The 12,119-nt window shown below is 39.6% G+C and overlaps 1 protein-coding gene across 2 annotated transcripts in view; it reads right to left on the reverse strand.

The window, feature by feature from the left end:
• Positions 1–12,119, reverse strand: part of LOC146318902 (voltage-gated potassium channel subunit beta-2) — a 34,245-nt gene that overhangs the window by 14,694 nt on the left and 7,432 nt on the right. Inside the window, exon 1 of one of the 2 annotated variants that reach the window (XM_084731112.1) lies at positions 8,976–9,741. The exons of the other annotated variant lie outside the window; for it this stretch is intronic. Coding sequence (XP_084587238.1) covers positions 8,976–9,295 — 320 coding nt within the window. The 5' untranslated portion in view covers positions 9,296–9,741. Of the gene's footprint in view, positions 1–8,975; positions 9,742–12,119 lie in introns of those variants that run through there. 2 annotated transcript variants of the gene reach the window in all.

Here is a 12,119-nt window from a genome sequence, read left to right on the forward strand (position 1 = left end):
AACATCTCTTCTCTATGATCAGTCCCCTTGTTACATTGAATAAGCCATCATGAAATGGACTAATTTAATTCCTTTTTTTGTTTTGTTTTATTTTATTTTGCTTAATAAATTTTATGAGAACACATTATTTAATAAAGGATATTTTCAAGACATAATTTTTCTTTGTTTTGTAATATTAAATAAAGTTTCAGATATATTTAGTAAAAACATGTCTATATCTTTTCTATATACGGGATTGTACTGAAATAAAGGCAGACTATTTCAGAGAAAGATATTTTACAACCTGGACAAATAAAACAAGAACTATCCAGCACTGCCTGACACCAACATAAGTGTGAAAATGTGATGTGTGAAGCCACTCTTTAACTCAGACGGCAAGAGCCCAGTATGACTCTGACAGCACTCTAATTCTTGCTTCAGCTATTATTAATAAATTAGGCTAAACAACAGACTTCTCATGTAGTGTGATGTTTTTAATTCAGTTATATTAAAACAGTTAGTAAAGTAGGTCTGTCCTAATTATAAAATACACATGCTGTGAGCGGAGAAAATGGGGAAAAAAGCATGAAGACTGACTGTCTCTCTCTCTCTCACACACACACACACACACACACGCACAAACTGGGCTGCTCTCCTTCAGTGTCACACATCAACTGCTATCAACACTTTATTAGTGGTCATGACTCTTCTATTAACTGGAATTGCATGTAATGAAGTGCCACAGCTGAGAGATCACAACAGCTGATATTAAAACCTTATATTTGTGTGAATTGTCTGTTTCTGTCTGTCCTGGGTCTAAGATGTGATTTCAAAGTGAAACAATACAAAATCACCAATATAGGTGGAACTTTGAATCGTCTCAGCGTGTTCAAAAGAAGTTCATTAATGAAATTCAGTGTTTGAAAAGGTCATTGCTCTGTGCTGCTACCTGCTGACTCGTTTTATGTCTGCTGAGAGAGGGATGAAGCCGAATTGTCAGTTTCCCGGTCTGCTGCCTCATGAATATAGACTTTCACGCCTCAAGCTGAATTTAAAATGACTAAATTCAGTCTCTAGGGTGTTTTTGAGTATCAGTTTGCCCAGGTTCTCTAGTTTTCCTGTTATTTATTTAAGTAGTAAATTTTGTGGAAATACTAAAAACAATTGTTTATTCCAGACAGCTGATTATTGGCTAAAATTAAACATTTTTAAAGCGACCTGTGGGGTTAAAATGGTATTCTAACAGCCAAAATAAAATAAAGCTATTTATTTATTTAAACCCAATTAAATCATAGTTTAACTTAAAATTATGTTGCACCTATGTTACTTTAAACCTCTCTTTAAACCAATTTATTTCTGTTGCACCAAAACTTTTAACTCCAATTTAAAATGTGATCCAGTATTAACTTTAAACTTACACTTGAGGAGGTTTAACTTTTAAAATGGCTGCTTTTTTTTTAATGGATTTCACAAAATAATCAAATTTCTTGAAGACTCAACCTAATTGAGTTTTGATGCGTCTCTCTCTTTTTTCTTTCACTTCAGTGGATCCATTTAAACAGTCTGCCAGTTACCAACAGTCTCTTTTTTCCCCGTGCTGTTGTCTGTTTTTCAATCTTCTATTATTTGACCATACTGCTAAGTTAATTCGCCATCAAGTTCTTCTCAACAGAGGACAAATTACTAGCTAACAAACATTTCAGCTAGCTAACAAACAATGTAATGCCTGTTAACTTTTTAGCAAGTAAATAACGTAACATTTAATTAAGGAATCGGCCTACAGAGCAGCTGAATGTTAACGGTTTTCCTCCCTCCTTAGGTCCACTATGTGGATTTATTTATTTTCTATTTTATTTTAATTTGGATCTCTATATTGCTAAACTTTATTTCATTTTGGTTTACACCAATTAACTCGGATGTTCTACACAGAGATCAGTTTTTACTTGTGCAACAGAGCTCTGCTTAATTTAAAATCTAAATTTACTCATTTTAAACCTAGTTCTGCTAAACTCTGATTAGAACTAATCTCATATTAAATTCATGTTTGTTGGTGTCACCCAGTCTGTCATATTAAAAAAAAGTGTAAAGAGCTTAAATTTAGGTCATATATTTAATACTCTTCCAGGACCTGTGGGGACTCTTTTTCATTAGACTGTGTTTCTGTTCTTACATAATGACATGCAATGATGACTTTGTCTGTGCCAAAGGGGCGACAGTATCATAACTTTGACTTTGACTAGATGCCGGCCTATTCAGAGGACGTGACGTGGATTTTCAGGCTCTGATTATGATGCTCGCTGTTCAGAGCAAGCCTTCGTGCCATCGCATCCATCCCCAGACAAATATTGACAAATGTAAGCCTCATTAAACAACACTGACCCAGCAGTCACTTCACAAAAAAGGAAAAGATGAAGTTTGCTGCTTTATGTACAGGGTTTAAAATATAGTAAAGGTCTCCAACATGCAGCTGCACAAATAATTGCTATTAAAAGTACTGTTGTATGATTTATATTCAGCTACCTGTTCATAGTGGGTGGCAGATGAAATTACATTTTGTTTAGCAGCCAAAAACAGGTCAAAGTTTAGATATATTTTGGTTAGGGGACAGATTAAAATCAAGCAGGTGAAGATGCAACGTGACTTGGCTTAAAAGTTGTTGCAGGATTTCAAAGTGACGTTTCCAGTCAAGTGGAAACACAAAAATCCAGAGAGAGTGGAGAGTTGAAGGTCAAGGTTGTTGCAGGATGCAGCTTTGTTCTCCTCCCTGCTACACAAACTGTTTGTTTCCAGTGATTATTAATCATGATAGCACTATGAGGCCAAATCACTTAATTATCACCTAATTATTATTCATGGGGACTCCACTCCGTGAAGTCCATATTTTATCACTGTTTGGGATTCATTACAAGTTAAATACATGTGGTGTCCATAGGGTTTTATCAAAGTGGGAATAGTCTGCTTGCTGCAGCCTTTCAGTTTTATGTATGAGGCGACTCTAAAACCACATTATCTGCAGTAAATAGTGTAGAAATTAACAAACTGAGGCTGTGAAGTCATTGTGCCCTCAGCGTGTATAAAAAAGCGACTGTAACAACAGGCGTACTGTGAGAGTAATAAGACTGGGGCTGGATCACTGTCTCAGAGCAATAAATGACCACAATACATCTGTAAAACTTGACAGCGTTGTTCATCAGTCCCAACGACTCGATCATCACTTCATCAGCTGCTGAGAGGTCAGGCTTTTAAAACCCACTGTTCAAGAGTACTCTGTTAGAGAACAGCACCTCTCTGAATGTCAGGACACTTCAAACCCTGACACAAATACACACATATGAGCCTTGTTCTCCAGCTAAACATGCAACTGAATATTAGAGTATTACTAGCATTTTCTTTGAGGTATATCACCTTTCACTGTATATTTCTGTTTGTTATCTAGTTTCAATGCTTCAATTATTCATTTCATTTTCTACTTTACTTGTAGTTGCATAAATGGCTGGGTCCAAATTTAACTTCTTTGTCCACCATCCAAATGGCTAGTCACCAATACCAGCCACTCAGTAGACTACTACTGTTTTTTGGCTGGTAAGTGAAGCCACTTGCATATTTTACAAGCATTTGGCTGGTGGCTGGTTGTTACTAAATGTTTAGTGACACAGATAAATTACCTTGGAAATTGTAGTTTCTTAACTCAGGGTCCAATAACCAGATTTTTTCCAGAGCCTTTTACCCTATCACAGCATCTAAGGACACTCCAGTTGCTGGTGAAGACCACAAGATGTGGTCAAAAGTTTTAGAAAAAGCTGGTAAGCATACCTTGAGTTAAAAGTCCAGTGTGTAGGAATTAGTGAGCAGCTGAGTTCTGTTCTCCTCACCCTCTCCTTCAAAAGGTGCCAGAAACTAAAGTGGCAGCGGGAAAATGGAAAGAAAACTTTCCTGGTTTTGCCAGGTGACCAACCGGTGGCCTGGCAACCACGCCCTGTTTCTAGTCTTTGCACTAAGCTAAGTAACCTAACAGGCTGTGATGATGTGTTAACGTGTCTTCCGTCATGGACACTGAATGGCTGGCTCTATCGTGTTGTGGCAAGTTCAGTTGGATGGAACATGAGGGACCACGATGGAAATACGCCTTGGACTTTATTGTGTTATCCCTGACAATATCATACACCTTGATACAGCTTTTACTATTGTATTTTATCCTTTGTCACATAAACTAAACTATAAACAGGCTGCTGGCTATAGCTTCATATTTAGTGCACAGACATCTGAGTGTCTCGTTGTTATTTTTTTGTCAAATTATGGACTAAAATCCACTGCACAGGACCAAACTGTTGGATTTAGAAACAGCAGAATGGCATTCATGTGTTGTCAGTCCTGAGCTCTGTGGTGCTTCAAAAAGCTATGACCAAAAATTTCTTCTCCTAACAATGTTTGTTTCTGTTTCCTGTATCCCACAGTGTCGAATGTTATGGCTTCCCGACTTAGCCTACTCACCCCTCCTCTCACTCACACATTAAGGCAGTTGAATCCAGCTGCCTGCAACTGACACAATGTGCCCCCTGGCCATTAGATTACAAAAATACATGTGAAATGTCCAACTGTGGCAGATAAATTCTAGCTGCAAATGCACCTGACCTGCTTACCAGGTTGCTGTTGGTAAAAAGAGAAGGGTTGGTTGCTATAGAAACGGCCAATTTGCTGAGTGACAGAACTTTGCCTGCATGACTTGTAGACTCACCCCTGCACAGGTCCCAAAAAAAGACTTTATCACTGCCGTTTTCTGAGGATTTCAACAGATTCTAAGATATCAAACATGGTTATAAGAACAAGAAGTGTTCATTTGGGTGAAAATATGTGATTAATTAGTGGAACTTTCTAGTTTTCTTGGACAAGTTGGTCCAAAAGTTTCACAGCCGTTGTAATCACACAATAATGAATTAAATTCTTTGATATTACATGTTAAAGACTGAAAAATAATGATTACTCTAGAGACATAAATACTAGTGACTATAACTGACTAGCCATTTCTCCGTTGTTTACATAGTTTACACATTGGTCACCATTTCATCACCTTTTTCCTTATCTTGCAGACCACACACAAACACACACATGCATGCACACACATTTTTAATGCTGCAGTCCACTGCAACATGTTCACCGTAGTGTTTTTAAGTCCAAAATGGAGACATTTCGATCAAAGGGAGTAAAGATGTATCAATGCACTTTTTTAGTTACGATGTGATTCTGTTATTTGAGTTTGAATATCTGCAGATATCTATCCTATGCCAATACCAGCACACTTTTTTCTTGATGTTTTTGAATATCTATGATTATTTTTATCATCATTATTATAATTATTATTATTATTAGTCGTAGTAGTAATATAATTACATGAGACTGAAACTGAACTTCTGTCTGGAAAGCTTGTGTGGGCTATGTAATGTAACTTGTATAACGGTCTCCAGTGTGGGGAACTGCAGGATTCTTGCCTGTGACTTTCGCATGTACAGCTGTGTACTGTTTGTCATGCATTTGTAATGTGTTTGTTCAGAACTTGATGGTTTACAGTAGGTTCTGTGGGTAATTGTCATTTTGTGCTTATTTTTTGTTACAACATGAGTGAAAAGGTTAGCACATTTCTTCACCCCAGCTGTAATGTACCATAATAAGTTGTAACGTTATTCCCTTAAACCACATGCAAATGCAGAAAAGAAATATAAAGGCGTATTCAGGTCTGAAATTACACTGCTTAGGGTAGTGTGGTGTTGTGTAATTTAGGTTGGAATGCCATATGGTGTCGCAAGTCCAATACCCAATGATTGCCTTATGTTGATATTGTGCCGCAATACTGTTATTGAATCGGATTGGTCCCATCTCTAAAACAAAGGAGATGAAGTCAAACAGAGAGAGCGTTTGGGCAGGGGGTGACAGCAGGGGCTCATGGGAGTGATAACTGGCAGCAGGTGCCATCATCTGCGGCCTGTCAATGACTGATGAATACTCAGGTTAATGAGGTAGCAGGAGGGGATTAGAAAACATGCAGTCAGACAGGGAAAATAGTGGTAATGATAGGTGCCATCTGGAAAATGAGAACATGGATGAGATTCAAATCGTTTGCAACTTCTGCTCTACTGTGGCATTCATATGGTCTCATGTCAAGAAATCTCTGACATTTACTTTCAGCACAGATACACAGCCTCATTCATACAGCATGCGGACATGTTTTATGTACATTCCTGTCTCCTCCTGACAGTCTGATTGTGACAGCAGTGTAAAATGGAGAATGTGCGACCACTGTGCTGCCACAAACACCCTCTCTGCGGCCGGGTGGCGGAGGGGCTTTGAGCGCAGACTCGGTTACTGAAGGGGCTGATAAGCGACAGCAGTGCTGGCTGATTGGGAAATAAGACAGACAAAAACTAAAGGCAATGCCTGGGGTGTTGCCCCTGGCAACTGGAGCTGGCCATATGCTGTATAGACTTATTGTGCTGCTGCACTCCCTATTAGTGACACTTTTCCTGAGGCAGCAGAGCAACCAGAATAATCCCAACCAATCAGAAGTATGCAAGAAAAAAAAAAGAGTAGTGGAGGTATCCAGGTTTCATCTTGTACCTCATTCCCTTTTTAAACATCCCATTAAATGAAAACTAAATTGACTGAAGAGAATGGCAGAGATTCAATCAACCTGATTACAAGAAAACAGGTCATTAAAACTCTCCTCCCAGTCATTGTATTTTACAGTCTAAATAAAGGAAACAGGCAGTATGAGGCTATACACTTTTAGATTATATGGACGTGTGTGTTTTTATAGGAATATAGGGCTCCAACCAATGATTGTTGTCATTATTGATCAATCTGTCAATCATTTTCTTGATTAATCAATTACTTGTTTGGTCTATAAAATGTAAGGGAATGGGGAAGAATGTTTGTCACTGTTTCCCAAAGCCCAAGATGACATTCTCAAATGTCTTGTTTTGTCCACAACCCAAAGATATTCAGTTTATTGTCAGAGAGGCGTAAAGACACCAGAAAAATATTAATATTTGAGGAAGGAAGGAATCGATTAATTGACTAATCCTTGCAGCTCTACATACATATTTATTTAAATGTGCACTATTTTCCACTGCTCTGAGGACCTGTCTGTGAGGGAGGGCTGCATGAGCAGCCGTCCTTGTCAAGCTGAAGCTCTAATCCATCAAGGTGAACTGACTGATAGAAGAGAAAACACATTCCTTTCTTGTTTATCTGGTCTGTTTTTTCCCCTACATTATGACTCAGACCTGGCGTGTGCAACAATGCTTTTCTGTGCACAAGACACTCCGCTGCACCACTACATTATGAAAATTAAATGCTTTAAAAAACTCCAAGAAAAGCCAGGGGGTCGTGGGGTGGTTTCAGGTAAGCAGGTGAAGACGAGCAAGAGGACAGAGTGAAATCTGCATAAAACACATAAACCTATGGCAGATGCTCCTATATGCATACTGTCTGTTATACTGTGATAACATTATTGCTGTTTAGTATGGATTATATAAGCATTTTCACATCCACTAGCATAAGCCTTTTTTAAAGAGTAAATGTCATATTTTTATAATGTCACCGAGGTGCTTTTCAGTTTTGCTAATGGATATGTAGGCAGCCTGTACACTATGTTACAGAATGCATGTTGGTGACAATTCAAGGTAACCTTAAATTCACTTCAAATCCAAACAGATTGACAGAAACAGAAATAAAAGAAAGCCCGGATGGTGAAGCTTCATGATGAGAGGAGGGCCGATCACAACACCTGCCTCTGAGGATTTGCCACTGATGCTCATTATGATAATCTAGTACCTGTGAGATAATCTGGAGGTCAAAATGCCGAGATAATCAAAGCAAAAATAAAACAATCCCTCTAGTGTGAATTAAAGGTCCAGTGTATACGATATATGGGGACCTACTGGTAATCGCAGAAATTGAAAATAATATTAATATATTTTCATTAGTATATTATTGACCCTTTCTAAGTCCTGCCCCTTTTTGTTGTTATGTGCTCCAATAACAGTTGAGCAACCTTAATACCCAGCAAACCCTCGGTCATCTTTCTCCTTTTCCTGTACTTGGATATGTTATGTGCTAGGCTTGTCTATGTTAAAAAATATTGAATGGTGATGACTAAAAGTTGTTGCTGAGGGACATGTAAAAGACATATATTCACATCTAAAGTTAGCAAAGCCTGAGCTAATTAGCTAGCTAACCATTGATGTAGATTAGTTAGCTTGTTAGCTAATATTTTGCTAGCTAACAATTGATTGGCTACTACTACTGTGCTGTGATTGGCTTGTACTACTGTAATTGCCTGCAAGGGCAGGTGTAGATATTAGAAATTGGAATAAGTTTAGAAAGAAAGTTGTGCAGGATGAATGGATCAAAGACACCCGATCTGTGTCCTGTGTGAAGCTAAATATCACTATCAAGTTATTTTAGACTTAGCTGACATATTTTCATTTTTTAAAAAATCAATTTTCCGTCGCAGTTTGGTTAGGTTTAGAAACAAAAGGTAGATTTGGACACACAAAGTACCCAGGTAGGATTAGGCACAAAAATTACTTGTAGGTTTAGGACAAGGCCATGGTTTGGGTTAAAATCGACCCTTTCACAATGTTAGAAAGGCTTTTCTACCACTCACATGGACGTGCTGTCGTGGCAATAAGTACTAGCCCATCACAGCACAGCAGTAGTAGCCAATCACAATCCAGATTGTTCAGCTGGGTAGAAAGCTTGATCAACTGTAAAAATGGGTGGGACTTCTTTCATGGAGGCTGCCATGTTGCACCACCATGTTTCTACAGTAGCCCAGAGCAAACAAACAAACCCAACATCGGCTCTGGGTTGGGACTTTTGCCTCGTCCTACATGTCTGGAAGGGGAGGCGGAGGTGCTAGAAGCCACTAAATCCTACACACTGGTCCTTTAACCCTCCACCCTGTGAAGCTCCAGCTCCTGGTCTCCATATATACTCACCTGTACTTCATACTGGTGTGGCGCCCAATGGCCTCCTTCATGTGGGCATGGCCTTGTGGGGCCTGACGGGACCCGGACCCCTCCCTGGTCTTGACCGAGCCTTGGGAGATGTAGTTGCCATTACTCCCTTGTCCACTGCCTCCTCCTCCACCACCTCCTCCTCCACTACCACCACCGCCTCCTCCTCCTCCTCCTCCTCCACCACCTCCCCCTACTCCTCCACTGCTTCCTCCAGGAGGTGGAGCGGTGCGAAGGCCACAAAGTCGGTCCTCACTGCGACTCTTGAGGTTGTGCTCAGTGCAGGCGAAAGACACCTGCATCCTGACCCTGGTTTCCGGTGTCTCTTACTTTGAAAGATAAAGGGTGTGAGGGGACTTTTTTTTTTTAGGAAGTCACACAAGCAATAATGTCTGTAAACTGTTTTGGTGCTGCTTTACACGGTCTCCCCCGCTGTTGTGTGCTGTTGTGGCAAAGCAGTGTTGCTCATACAAAAAGGGCTCAGACGGGGCAGGTCAGAGAGATTTTGGCTGGGATTTGGAGGGAGCAGGCAAGAGTCCAGCCTCTAACATGACACACACAGAGTCACCGTCTGCTCCGTCTCCTGTCTGGTGATGCAAACCTGGCAATGGGCTCTCAGAGTTTTCACACTCACAAGATGCATCAGGGCTGCCCTCCAGAAACCATCAGGAAGCTTGTAAGCTCACAGCAGTCCTCAGACGGATTTGGGGAAAACCTCAGTGCAATAGATGCCTCCCTCCCAGGAGAGTATCAGGCCTTTTTTTTTTCTCTCCCCCCATATACATACATACATACATGTACGGGCTCGTATGGCTTATGTTGGGTGGTGGTGAAGCTGTCTTCTCTTCAGCTGAGGGTAGTTGTGTCTGCCTTGAGCCGAGGAGCTCCGGAGTGTGCCGCAGCAATGACACAATCACAGCTACAGGCATCCTCGCACCTCGCGTCGAAATAATAAGGCATTTTTGCCTGTTTTTCCTTTTTCTTCACTGTCGCAAAAACTGCCTTAATTGCTCTAATTTACATTGCCGAGGCGGCCACAGTCCGAGCAGTGTAAATAAGACTTGATAGGATGCGAATTCACACAGTCAAACCCCACCGATGCATCATCGCCCAGCAGACTCACGCAGCATCAAATTGATGCAAGAGAAAAACACAGAGAGGGAGAGGTGAAAAAAAAAAAAAGAAATACAAGAGCTAATAACACCGAGCCGGTTTTTTTTTTTATTACCTTCAGAAGTCGTTCACATACCGGCAGCAGCAGCAGTAACTGTGCAGGTCTCCCGTTATTCGACCAGATCTCACGGTGCACGGGTTTGAAAAAAATGCCGGCATCCTGGCCCTAAAATCAGCTGCAGCAGCAGACATTTCAAAACGATCGATGCCGCTGATCGGCTCTCCCTCATCGCACCGTTTCTGTCATGTCAGACTTTTCTTTCATTGTATTCTCTCCTTGTTTTTTTCAGAGGCTCCAAAAATGTTCACGACACACAAGCAGCAGCAGTGTGTGGGGGGGTTGCAAGATGCTCTCTCTCTCTCTCTCTCTCTCTCTCTCTCTCTCTCTCTCTCTCTCTCTCTCTCTCTCTCTCTCTCTCTCTCTCTGGGGTGTGATCTCTACATTTTTCATCACACTAGTGTACATACACACACATCTCATCACATCGCCACATTGTGTTAGTGAAGCAGCTTATACACACACAAGGTTTTGTAATTTAAAAAAAAAATCTTAATGCGCCAGAGTTTTAAATATGATGTACAATAAGTTACAGCCAATATAATATATGACGTTAATTTCCAATTACAGTCGACGGTCAATCACCACAGCTTCTCGTTTTTTCACATTTCATTTATGCAGGAATTTGTCTTGTCTTTCTGCCACACCCATATTTCAAAACCAGTGGTTTTCTCACTGTGTATCTTATGGGCAGTGCTGGGAATATATCACTGTAATATTTTTTTTTTTTTTAATCCAGTGTAAAGTATTATTAGTATTTCCACAACTAAAGTTACTAAAAAGTTAGTGACCAGGCTGCCTTAAAATAATGATATTGCAGTTTCACTTTCTGACCTATAAGCTATTTTATGATGACGTATGTTCAGCAGGTTAAGGTCATGTCAGCTGTTAGCCACAAAGCTAAATGAAGGATGGAGGATGAGTGAGCCAGAGAGAGGCATACTTTCCACTCCTCCAGAGAGAATCTGTATTAATCGAGTTTAATATGAAGGCCACACTCAGAGAAGGAGTTTCCACCACAGCTGACATCTAGACAGAACAACGAAAGCTTTCTGACGCTTCACAGCAGCTCAACATGGAGCACAACAAAGTCACCAACAAGATACAAAAGTAACATAACTACTTTTGGTACCAAGTGATAAGGAAAGTAAAATTATTACTTTTTGAAGGAGTAACAGGTAAAAAAGTAATTTATTACACTTCCTCAATAACTTGCCCAGCACTGATGCGATAAAAACAAGTTATTGGATTTTCTTTTATATTTTCTCAGTTTGAAAACTCAGTTCTTCATTTCAAGAACTTACAGCTGCAGCTGCTCCTGCTGAAGCTACTTCGTTTTAACTTTGGCACAAAGACAATATGTAAAACTGCTCCCAGTGAATTTATTCAGCTTTAAAAATTAAATATCCTTCATTATGGTTCACAGTGGTTCCATTATTGTTAAAATAATGACTTGTATTAAAATGTATTGGAGAAACACAGCAAGTTTTCATCATACATGTGTTCTTCAAACTATACAAAAGAAGGCTCTCAGAGGAGTTTTAACTGTCAAAAAATGCATGCTGGGAAGTCATGATCATGTTCATGTTTCTTTAGAAACCTAATTTAATGAGTTGATTGAACTCAGGGGAACTCATGTTTATAAGTTTTTGGGTGTTCTGAAAAGAAATGCTAGAAAATCAAAGTTTAATTAACTTGAATTAGTAAAACTTGTATATTTATGTTTAGTCAGTGAGAAAACATTAGTTGATTCCACTAAATTCCTGCATGTTTACAGTGTGTAAATGATGAGATAAAAGTCATGATTTTAATCTCCTAATTATGACTTTTTATGTCATAATTATGACTGCACTTGGGGATATTTTTCTTTTTACTGGTGGAATTGGGTTTCTATA

This window comes from Lutjanus erythropterus, chromosome 11, assembly GCF_056507025.1.
Source record: "Lutjanus erythropterus isolate fLutEry1 chromosome 11, fLutEry1.hap2, whole genome shotgun sequence".
Lineage (NCBI taxonomy): Eukaryota > Metazoa > Chordata > Actinopteri > Lutjaniformes > Lutjanidae > Lutjanus > Lutjanus erythropterus.